Raw genomic sequence first — 12,646 nt, 5'->3', positions numbered from 1 at the left:
TAGGATAATTTTTAAGAGGGGTTTTTTAGAGGGGTTTTTAATTACTTTTTAATTAGACAATTTAAATATTTCATTTTAATTAATTTTAACTTGTGATTGTTAGTGGTGTTTTTAATTGATTGTCAGCCGCCCTGAGTCCGCAAGGAGAAGGGCGGGATATAAATTCAAATAATAAATAAATAAATAAATAAATAAATTTTGTGTTTGACTTTGTTAACGTAACCCCCAAATATTTCACCTTTTTCTCAACCATAAAACCAAACTTTTTACTCAGTGTATCACCATCCTGTGAGGTCATATTCTTAATCAACATTGATGTTTTCTGCTTGTTTATTTTAAAATGAGCCAAGTACCCAAATTCATTTCGTTTCCTCATCAAATATTCTATATTATGTTTTGGCTCTTGCAGAAATATCACCAAAAGATCAGCAAGGGCCCTCAGTTGATAAAATTCTTTCTTAAAATTTATACCTTTTATTTTCCCATCTTGCACAATATCTCTATTCAGAACTTCCAACAGCAGGATAAACAGCAGTGGAGACAATGGACATCCGTGTCTTGTACCCTTACGAATTTCACATGAATTAGTTAGGTCGTCATTAATAATTTTTTTTGCTTCTTCTGATGTATAATCAGCTTTGACCCCTTTAATAAAATTCCCACTAAAGTCCATTTCTTGTAGGACTTTAAACATAAAGACCCAATTTAAGTTGTCAAAGGCTTTCTCAGCATCTAAGAATATTAAAACTATAATACTCTAAATATTCAATAATATTCAAAAACTACTCACATTATTCCTTAACAGTCTTTTTGGAAGAAAACCAGCTTGATCATCATGAATATATATCTGTAAAACATTTTTAGTCTTTCTGCCAAAATCTCAGTGAATAGTTTATAATCCTCATTTATTAATGAGATCTGTAGTTCTTTATCATCATAGCATCCTGACCCTCCTTCAGAAGTTACACAATATTAGCTTCTGTCCAAATTGGGGGTATCATTTCTCCCTTGTAATATAACATTCATTACATTCTTTAATGGCTGCAGCAATTCAACTTCAAAACATTTATAATATTGATGTGTAAGTCCATCTGGGCCAGGGGCTTTGCCTAATTTTATTTTTCTTAGGTGTCCACAGGTGACTTTTGCAATTCAGTTTCTTTCTTTCTGACTGTGTCGAATATCTTTTGGGTCTTTTCCAGAGATTTTTTATTCTCTGATTATATTGTATAAAAAAAAACCCTCATAACTGCCTTACTACACTTCCAGACAGTTTTTAGGTCTGTCCCTTTGCCTAGATTATTATCAAAATAGTCATGTAATTTCTTGTTACAGTCCTTTACAATTGCCTCCATGAGTCTACTAGCATTAAATTGTCCATCTTTTCAAAGAATGTCTTTGGTAATTTACCCTTTGATCCCCTTAATAGATGTTCTATCCCAAAGAGGAGAGTGGTGAAGAAAAGAGGAGAGGAGAGGAGAGGAAGAAGAGGGAAGTAAGGAAGAAAGAGAAGAAGGGGAGAAAGAAGGTAGAGAAGAAGGAGTGTGGATACAGTGAAAGGGGAAATGGGCGAGTAACACCAAAAGTCATGTGTATGTATTTATTTCATTTTATTAAAAGTATCTTATATATAAGAATGTAAAAAGAATGTATGTTAACATCTGATAAATATCACGGTATATGTATGGGGGAGAGTTTGGAAAAATAAAAAAAAAATTAAACATTCCAATCCCCCAACATAAGCCAATTTTCATATGAAAAAGGTGAGAGTTGGTCCATAAGATACTCAAAGAAATTGCTTTCCCCCCCTCATTTGGCACATAAAGACCAATCACTATTGGTTTTGTTCCATTAAATTCAATTTCCACCATTACAAATCTACCATATTCATCTGATCATAGTGGCCTAGGTTTAAATTGGGGTTTTATATAAAAAAAAAACACTCCATTCAACTTTTTTAGCCCAGCAGATATAAATTCCTCCCCATGTCTTTTATTTATTAAATATTTCTGGACTTGTTTTTAATATGTGTTTCGTGAAGACAGATTATATGAGCATTAAGTTTTCTCAAATAGTGAAATACTTTTTTAGGCCCAGATGGGGTTTTCAAGAAGAGATTGGACAGCCATTTGTCTCTAACAGTATAGCGTCTCCTGCCCTGGGCAGAGCTTGGAAGAGAAGACCTCCAAGGTCTCTTCCAACCCCATTGTTCTATGTTCTGTGATTGCTCTTGGTTATCTGCAACTGACAATAGGTCTGTAATTATACAATGGGAGCTGCACAATGTGGGTAGTGCTGATATTCAGAGGTCTCCAGGGACAGGTCATGGTTCCAAAGACTTAAATCTGGCCCTTCTTTCTTTCATGCCCACTTTCCAAGAAAAATAAGACTTTAATCCCAGTGCAACAATGCTATAAGTGTATTTGAAATGGCTTCTGCCAGTTATGGAATATTGTCACATGGCAAGGAACCACTTCTTCTCGTTTAGAGTAAACATCTTCCTCTTATCCAGATGAAAACATCTTACTGACAGCTCATGAATGATAAATAAAACCTTTTTGTCTTTCCTTTTCTATTGACCTTGTGACTCAGGAGGGCTTTTAGCCTGCAAAGCCTGTGCCCACATAAATATATTCAGTTTTTCTTTCCTTGTAAAGAACTTTCGATCAGCTGATGAGTGGGGTGAAACGGATATTAACTTCCTGGAGAAAATACTTCTCTGAGGTTCTCTCACTAACTTTTTTTTTAAAGGTTAACTTACAAAAAGGACAAATGATCCCACCATTCTTTGAATCATCTGCAAATCTACCAAGGCTTATCCTAGACTTTCCAATGAATGTTAACATTTATTTTACTTTGGTATTTTTTTCAAGGGCCAATGTGATATAAATTAAGATGTTGGATTGGACTCAGGATAGCCATGTTTAGGTCTCCAGTTGCCATGCATCTCACTGGGTGACTTTGGACAATTATTTTTCTTAGCCCAGACTAACTCTCAAGTCATGTCATGTATATCTTGAGCTCCATGGAGGAAATGAGGGAGATTAATGTAAGAGAATAAAATAGATTCTTGAATACAGCTCTTATGCAGCAATTTTCAGTCTTTTCCAGAGATTTTTTTATTCTCTAACTGATTATATTGTATGAAATAACCCCTCACAACTGCCTTACTACCTTTCCAGACAGTTTTTAGGTCTGTCCAGTTGCCTGGATTATTATCAAAATAGTCATGTAATTTCTTCTTACAGTCCTTTACAATTGCCTCCCTGAGTCTACTAGCGTTAGATTGTCCATCATTTCAAAGAATGTCTTTGGTAATTTATCCTTGAGCCCCTTAATAAATGTTCTATCCCAGTGGCAAAGTCACACCATTCCAATCCCCCAACATAAGCCAATTTTCATATGAAAAAGGCAAGAAATTGCTTTTTTTTCCTCATTTGGCATATAAAGACCAATCACTATTGATTTTGTTCCATTAAATTCAATTTCCACAATTACAAATCTTCCATATTCATCTGATCAAAGTAGCCTAGGTTTAAATTGGGATTTTATATATAACACCACAAGAATTAATATTTTTTAGCCCAGCAGATATAAAATCCTCCCCATGTCTTTTATTTGCTAAATATTTCTGGACTTGTTTTTAATATGTGTTTCGTGAAGACAGATTATATGAGCATTAAGTTTTCTCAAATAGTGAAACACTTTTTTAGGCTTAGATGGGGTTTTCGAGAAGAGATTGGACAGCCATTTGTCTCTAACGGTACAGGGTCTCCTGCCCTGGGCAGAGCTTGGAAGAGAAGACCTCCAAGGTCTCTTTCAGCCCCATTGTTCTATGTTCTATGATTGCTCTTGGTTATCTGCAACTGACAATAGGTCTGTAATTATACTATGGGAGCTGAACAATGTGGATAGTGCTGATATTCAGAGGTCTCCAGGGAAAGGTCATGGTTCCAGAGACTTAAATCTGGCCCTTCTTTCTTTCATGCCTACTTTCCAAGAAAAATAAGACTTTAATCCCAGTGCAACAATGCTATAAGTGTATTTGAAATGGCTACTGCCAGTTATGGAATATTGTGACTTGGCAAGAAAACACTTCTTGTTTACAGTAAATATCTTCCTCTTATCCAGATGAAAACATTTTACTGACAGCTCATGAATGATAAAGGAAACTTTTTTGTCTTTCCTTTTCTATTGACCTTGTGACTCAGGAGGGCTTTCAGCCTGCAAAGTCTGTGCCCACACAAATATTTTAAGTTTTTTTTTTTACTTGTAAAGAAGTGATGTAACTTGAGTTCCATGGAGGAAATGAGGGAGATTAATGTAAGAGAATAAAATAGATTTTTGAATATAGCTCTTATGCAGCAATTTTCATAGAAAGATTGATGAATTTTCTCTTTATATTTCTTCTCTTTGACCAAGATAATATAAGTTGATTGAGTTCCTAATAACTCCTAGATTATGACAATAGATAATAAGAGACCAGCAAATACAATACAAAAATCAAAGGGAAATAAGATAAAAAGGAAAAATATAATTGTTCTAAAATATCTAAAAAGGTTTAGAGAAAATATGGCATTCTATACAAAGTATAGGACAGTACATGGCTATGGTCAAGCAAATATAATTATTAGATTGATCTAATAATAACAACATCTTGAAATAAACCAAATCAGAGTGACCAGATTATTTAATAAAGAATAAAAATAATAACTCTTGGCAAGCATCTGCATAGAGAAGATAATAGAGAATAATGTTCCATCGATTTAACAATAATTCCTCTACCACATGGATAGAAGGGGATTTTTTGGTCTCCTCCTTTAGGAATTGCTGTTGGGAGGGCATTGAATTGTGCTATGGATAAGTTCCCTCTGAATTTTGAGATACTTGTGTGACTGAGATATCTGACTGTTTGGAGAAGATGTGCAGAGTAGCTCAAAAAGGGATTTCTGAGAATTTGTTTGTTTATTTATTTGCAAAATGTATATGGGTGCCCACTAATTCTCCATGAGTAGAGCTGGAGATTCTGCTTACAGCTCTAAATCAATGGCCCACTGTTTGAGATCAGCTGCCAGTGCATGTTTATGGCCCATTATGGTGATGGCTGGCCAAGAAACCCATAAAGTTGCAATTTGGGAAGTATTGCATGGCTCCAGGAGCACTAAAAGCTGACAATCACAATTAAAGAGGCCTGTCAAGCACAAATAACCAACAGCATTTGTCGCATTCAAAGCAGAGAAGAATTTATGATTGCTACCTCTAATACAAGGACCTCAAGAGGTTCACCTCCTAATATAATTGAAAAGAACAAACAGATCATTGAGATGTACCAAAGCTGCTTCTTCTAAAGAATGGCATGCATGATAGAGTATGGGAATCCAAGAGGCAACTTTGACCTAGACAAGAACTTCTACATCAGCAAAGAGGGCTGAAGGATTCTTGAAGCTGAAAATTTGGCAATAAGTCTTAATGAATTTTGTAGAAGGGATGGAAATCCTAAGACCTCCAGATGCTATTAAATTAAAATCTAGATATATTGACCACACTGCTTAGGGCTGTTGAGAGATGCCCAGTTGATTAGTAATATCTGGAAGTCTAAGGGACTATTAGTAAAGGTAAGGCAAAAAATTCTGAAAGAATAGTCTTTATGTGTAGTGTGCACATACCTGTACATACATTCACCTAGTTGAATAAAATGTAGGCAGAATTTATTTTTTTTTACTAAGATAGTAAATTACTCAGCAAAAATTGCTATATAGGTTTTCTTTTCATAGTGGAGGTTGAAGAAAAAAAATGTTGATTTTACCAAATGAGGTGTCATGTGGAGGAAGAGAACAGATGGGGTATCCTCACCTCTTGCACCGCCCAGAATGTGGAAGAAGAGGTGGAGAAAAAACAACAACTTGGACTTAGATAAAGAAAAAAATTGAAAGCAAATTTAGATAAGGCGGTGTGTTAGATATACAATAAGTGTCAGAAACCTATTTTTCAGGCTGTGGTGGTGAACAACTAAAATAATTTGCACAGCAAATTGGCTTATGGAGTAGCTAGTTATCGATCAGTCCAGAAACTTTCTTATAGTCATTGACCAATTCATACAAATTCTAGTTCTAGCAAATAAAACTATGCTAAAATTAAATAAATGCTGCAGTACCAATACAGCATATTTTATAAATAGTACAACAAGCCACATTCAGAGAAAGGAAAACTGAGATCAGGCAATAATAATTTAGACAGAATTAATCTGAATCACCTGGAAATGAAGAACAATTAGCCTAGGGGAGAAAAGTGAGAGGATCTAGACGTTTCCTTGTCTACTGATGTGAGTGATGATCTCTCCTTCAGAAGTAAAATATAGAGCTACAGAGAGACAAATGAATGGAGGAGAGTGAGGTTGTTCAGTTGAGTAGCAGCTATAAGGAATGAACCCAATCCTGGCATTCTGGATTTCTCTTCATTCTTTGAGAACCATGTTCTCACTTCAAGAAAGCTGATTGGTTAACTCATTTTTAAGGTGATTGAAAGGGAAAGCTTTTCTTCCTTTTTTCTATTATGAGAGAAGAATTTAGAAATTTTAGATCAGACTCAGCATCAAACTGAGATAAGAAAAGCATTAAAAGTAGGTATACATTTGCAGAAGCATGCATAGATTTTCCTCTCTTCCTTTTCATTTATCAAAGATTTCTGCTTTGCCTTTAACAATAGGGTGGGTAGTGCCCCTTCTTCCACACTCGTCTTTATTGTGCCTTTAGAGATTTCTATACCAGGTGGAGACAAAAGAAGAGATTATAAGGGAAAAGTGGGTCCTCTTAAGGCAATTGAAATGATTCACTCTGCTCTGTGATTCATCTCAGAGTTCCCCTTCAAATGGCCTTTATAGGATAACAGGGATCATGGAGATCTTCTAGTTTAGCCCCCTGCTGAAACAGGAGATCCCATACCATTCCAGGCAAAGGGTTGTCCAATTTCTTCTGAAAAACTTCCCATCTTGGAGCACCCAAAAATTCTGAAAGCAAGCCATCCCACTGATTAATTGTCCTCAATCTGAATGCATATTACTGCAGCTGACATTTGTATCAACATATAAATCCCGTTTCAGAAAATGGAGGAGTTGTTGAAGGAGTTGTATGAAGAGAGTTCTTGAGTTCTCTACAAAGTGAGAATCTATTATGGCACAAAGGGGTTTTTTCCCCCTGTAGTGAAATCAGGGATCCCTTAGGCAAATGCATTGACATGGATTCAGTCAATGCTAGCAATACTGAAAGGATTCTACATTGCTCCAAAAGTGCCTCACAAACTACTGTAAAAACCAACTCTTGGCATTTAAGACCCCATGCACCAGAGGCCCCAAATTTAGTTGTATTAACAGGTGAGCCAGGGAAAGGTCTGCTGTGACCAATTAATAGCCTCCTTTGGGCTTTTGCTTTGGGGATGCCTTGAATGAACCCTCCCAGCTGTCATTTTTGGAGTGACATGCGCTAAGCCAGCTGGAAAACTGCCCTCCAGTAGTATTGTTACAACTCAGAATTTGTGCAAATCCTTTAGCAAACACCTTCTCATATGAGGGCATGAATGAAGCTGAAGGACTCATTCCTTGCTTCTCATAGTCAACAGAGGAAGAGCTCAGGTTGGCTTGAAAGCAGGAAGAGATTGCCTGTCTTCCAGCCAAATCCAGCCTCCAAAATGATCCACGTTCTCTTGGTAACTATATGCTTAGCAGTCTTTCCTTATCAAGGTAAGATGTTCTCTTTGGTTCCCTTGTTCATATTCTTACTGCTAAAAGACTATTGCACCCAACAGATTGCTATGTTGATGGGTTTTGTTTGGGGTATTATTTTTGACTATTAGTTTTGTTTTGGGTTTTATTTTTGACAATTAGCTCCACTTCACTTTCTACAGATTTAACAAAAGAATGGTCTCAAGGATCACATTTGTTCTAAAGTTACATAAATAGTTTCTTGGTATTTGCTTAAATTTTCTCAAGCCACGTGTAGATCCTAAGAAAGAAAAGTCCTAAGATCTTCAGAAGAAAAGCACGTTCAAGTTGGAGAGAATGTTTTTCAATGATGTGAGTTTTTAAAAAAAGGATTATAAGACTGAAGAGGACAGAGAGAGACAGAGTTTGTGGCAAGAAAATTTCAGAAAGCAAAATGTTAAAGAAAAATAAAGTGTTTTCGTTTTTAATTTTCTTTCAATCGGTCAGTTAGACACCCTATAATTAAACATGCATAATATTCAGCCAAATAAAAGCTAGTGCTATTGTTGTTACTGAGAATCTACAAACTGTACTCAAGATAATATGACACTAAATTTTCTCAATGCAAGATTTTGAATTATCTTAAATTATTTTTTCCCTCCTTTCCTTTTACTCTGCAGAAAACCTGACAGGGTCCCTTCTCAAATTCTTTCCAAGTTCTCCTTCCTTCTGTGGGCTGAGATACTTTTTACATGCCAGTTGACCAGTCTATGGCTCTTCTTCCTGTCTCTCAAGTCATTCCCACATATCATTACAAATAATGATACTCAATTGATTCAGAAGTTGCCAAACACAATTAAGGGTTAGAGACTCACTGCGGTAGCCCTGTTTTTTGTTGTTGTTTGTTTGTTTGTTTGTTTGTTTTAAATAGCAAGGAAACATGGGGATGCCCTTACCAGCAGTAATTTATGGAGAACAATATAGGAAAGAAGAAAGGGAGATGGAAGGGTAATAGCTGCTTATTCTGTGCTCTAAGCAAGAGAGGAATAGTAAACTTGCTTGCTAGTAGGTGGAGTTGAACCTCTCTCATGTTTCTGGGAGCATCAGGTACAAATGGGTAGGTACCTAAATAGCTATGAGGAAGATGTATTCTTCTGTCTGGGGCTGCTCTCTCTCTCTCTCTCTCTCTCTCTCTCTCTCTCTCTCTCTCTCTCTCTCTCTCTCTCTCTCTCTCTCTCTCTCTCTCTCTTCTTTAAGTGTGTGCTAGCAGTTTCTTTCCCATACCCTGTGGTTATTGATATTTCAGTTTATTCTTTTGTTTCCACTTGCAAGTATAAGCACAACCTTACCCGCTCCCTTCCATTAATCTGCTAACAAATCTTGGTCTCAGTTATGATTTTACATCCAAAAGGAACTGCAGGTGTCAGACTGCCACATTTACAAAATGAGTTAAGGAACAAATACCATGCAATGCCCATATGGGGACCAACTCTAAAATTTTCAGCTATTAGTCAAATTCTGAAATCACTACATTATTTACATGTTGCTAGGTGCTCCAGTGATAATTATGATGCTGTGGGTTGTCCATAGATTCTTTTAAAAATGAAAGAAAGGAAAGTCAGCAAAACTATGAGGATGGCAGTGAAATAGCAGTTCAGCTGAAAGGAATTCCTAATAAGCTGCATTTGCATTTCCAGAGAAAATCTGGATTTCTGTTCTGTGTCCCACTAGAAAAAGATTCCATTCTTCACTGAGAACTGAAAAACAAATTGTGTTGTGGATGTGAGAATGGTAGAATAACATCCCAAAGTAAACCAAACCTTTCTTTTCTTTTTCCTTACGAAGGGAGCTCTATAATCCTGGAATCTGGGAACGTGGATGATTATGAAGTCGTGTATCCACGAAAAGTCACTGCATTGCCCAAAGGAGCCGTTCAGCCAAAGGTAAGAGAAAGATCTTTGTTTCATCAAGAAATTATTTCTTGTCAGCCCACAGAAAGTTTGATATTCCTTTGCTGCCATCTAACGGTTATCTGGATTTCGCATTGCAATCTACGTTCCTGTTTGAAATATTAAATATATTTATTAAACAAAATTATATGACCTCCCAATTCACAGAAAATTGAAGACACTCCTGCCAATTCACAAACAGAATTTCCTAATATGTGTAGATTAGTATAACTAATAAAGTGCTGGGAGACAACCAGCCGTACAGTGAGGAGGGATCAAGTAGAGAACTAGCCATGAGTCATTTCACAGCTGCAACAGATCCAGGACTGACATCCTCTCCCCCCCCCCCCAGGAAATTTCATTAAAGTTTATCTATCTGTTCTGAAGAGAAGGGAAGCAGCCTAGGGAGATTCCTGTTTTATAGGCAGAATACAGTAAAGTACTTAATTTAAACTCTGCATGTCTACATGCATCACTTAGAAATATAAATATCTGGATTTGGCATTACAATCTACGTTCCTGCTTGAATTATTTATTTATTTATTAAACAAATTTATATGGCCGCCCAATTCACATGTAGCGGGGCTGTCTTAGAGTGTTTGCAGGAGCTTGGCTGGGAAGGGAGAGATTGGGACAGCTGCTGCTAGCTTTGGGTGTGGCAGGCGTGGATGAAAGGAAAAGATAGAAAAGGGAAAGGAAGGAAAGGGAAGGGGTGGCTGTTTGAGTTTGCCAGGGGAAGGTAAAGAGGGATTGGAAGTTTTAAGCCAGTGGTGGCGAACCTATGACACGGGTGCCAGAGGCGGCACTCAGAGCCTTCTCTGTGGGCACGTGCGCCGTCGCCCCAGTCCTAGGCCTTCAGCTGGGTTTTATAAAACCTTTTCGCTTTAGGCCTCCGCCGCCGTGTGCAAAAAAAAAATAAAATTCAATCAATCAGTCAATTTTAATTTCTCGCGGTGGAAAAAAGATCTTGCAAAGTTGGAATTGATTGATTGAACTTTTTAGTCCCACCCAGTCTGCCGTTACCACCGCAGTCACGCCCACCCAATGGGCCACGCCCACCCAACAGGCCACACCCACCCAACGGGCCAAACCCACCCTGCACCCGACGATGCATAAGTGGGTTTGGGTTGCAGTTTGGGCACTCGGTCTCTGAAAGGTTCGCCATCACTGTTTTAAGCTGACCCCTTCGTGTGGAGGAGGGGGAAAGAGAGAGAGAGAAAGAAATTATTCATTAGATTTAAATTGATACAGGTATAGAGTTGTTAAGAGAGTACACATCTTATCTGCCTAATTTTTTAAAGAAGTAAAGCCTGAACTCTTTGCTTTTCAGTATGAAGACGCCATGCAATATGAATTTAAAGTGAATGGAGAGGCAGTGGTCCTTCACCTGGAAAAAAATAAGTATGTTAACTCAGATTTTTTTTCTTAACTTCACTTGGTCAATGTGGAAAATGTACATTCCTGGACACAATCTAAGAGAAATAATAATTGCATTCCTTTGTTTGGAAATTAAAACTAAATTAAATGTTACTGTGTAGGAAAAGTGGATATAGATATTAAGTATGTTAATTATATCTTACCTCAGAACTGAGAATTTTTTATTCTTGCTCTCTTGTGGTACACTGCTGAACAATAACACTTTTAGACAAAGTTGAACTATTCAAGGCTCATAACCTTCTATCACTTGAATTAACTAGGTTAGTTATGAAATATTGTAAAGATTTAAAAATGATTGCTTATGCTGCTTCACAAATACTCCATCAATCTGAATAATGTTTCCTATGAGACCTGCATAGCTGCTCAAATTACATCAGAATTTATATGTTAAAGCAGAAAAGGCAGGAAATGTCATCTCCTATTAAGGCTCGAAAGGTGACATGACCGAAACAAGCCCAGATTTCACTAGCCTTTTTTTAAAGAATGCCATGAGAGTCTTCTCAGAGGTGTTCCATTTGAACTGCAAATCAAGATATGAATAAAAATATTATGCAAATATGAGTCACAGAAATGGAAAGAAACTATTTTTCAGCACAAAAGAGAAACATAGTTGGAAGGAACCTTGGAGGCCTTCTAGTCCATCCCCTGCTCAAGCAGCAGACTATGCCATTCCATGGCTGTCCAATCATTCCTTGAAAACCTCCAGTGATGGAACACCCACAACTTCCGAAGGCAAGCCATTCCACCTATTAATTGTTCTCATTGTCAGGAAATTTCTCTTAGTTCTAGGTTCGATTTCTCACCTGTAAATAAACCACCAACACCACTAAAAGAAAGTGTGCCATTTTCATTACTCTAAATCCTATAAATGTCATATCACAGTTCAAATTAGTATGGCAGCCACTACACTATAAACATGTCTCTGCAGCCTGGTGCAATTTAATACTACTGTTAAGACTGAGATACAAAGTTGGTGCATTGGGAATGACTGCCTGGCTTTGATTTTAGCATGTATTTTGGTTTTGACCATTCTATACGTGTCTCTAAATGTCTATTGTCTTTATTATTAAGTGTAAGCTATAAAGAAATTGCCCTATATGTGGGTACCTGTGTGTCACTCTATCCTATTCCACTGGAGACATTTCATGCTAAATTCTAATATGTGCTTTAGAAGTTCTAGTATCCCCTTTTGTTTTGTTTAAATATGAAAGCTGTACAGAAATTCAAGGGTAGCATCTGACGGTCTTGTTTTGGAATGGAAGCAAAGCAGGGCTACAGGGGGAAGGATTTCCAGATTGGAAAAATGGAAGGCAATGACAAGTTTATAGATGTGACATCAGGAGTGGAATGTGACTCCATATACTGATTTAAAGATTCAAGAGAGATGCTTCTGTATGAAGGTTCAAGGCATCCATTTCCTTGAGGTTGCTTCATTTTACTCTTTAGTAAATAGAGCTATACTGCTCTCCTTTATAGACCAAGCAGATTCATCAGATTGTTGCATAGATCAGAAGAATAAAAGGAAGATGCAATACAAAACGTCTTCTCCTGGTCAATCATTCTC

General features: G+C 37.0%; 1 protein-coding gene across 2 annotated transcripts in view; it reads left to right on the top strand.

The window, feature by feature from the left end:
- The window catches only part of LOC107298299 (zinc metalloproteinase/disintegrin), a 51,418-nt gene that overhangs the window by 24,419 nt on the left and 14,353 nt on the right, over positions 1-12,646 (top strand). Inside the window, exons 1-3 of one of the 2 annotated variants that reach the window (XM_029286489.1) lie at positions 7,558-7,735; positions 9,542-9,639; positions 10,976-11,046. In XM_029286489.1, coding sequence (XP_029142322.1) covers positions 7,573-7,735; positions 9,542-9,639; positions 10,976-11,046 — 332 coding nt within the window. In that variant the 5' untranslated portion in view covers positions 7,558-7,572. 2 annotated transcript variants of the gene reach the window in all.

The sequence above is a fragment of the Protobothrops mucrosquamatus genome, unplaced genomic scaffold (genome assembly GCF_001527695.2).
Source record: "Protobothrops mucrosquamatus isolate PMUCROS unplaced genomic scaffold, P.Mucros_1.0 scaffold3860, whole genome shotgun sequence".
In the NCBI taxonomy this organism is placed as follows: Eukaryota; Metazoa; Chordata; class Lepidosauria; order Squamata; family Viperidae; genus Protobothrops; species Protobothrops mucrosquamatus.
This window is presented reverse-complemented; position numbering and strand designations above follow the sequence as displayed.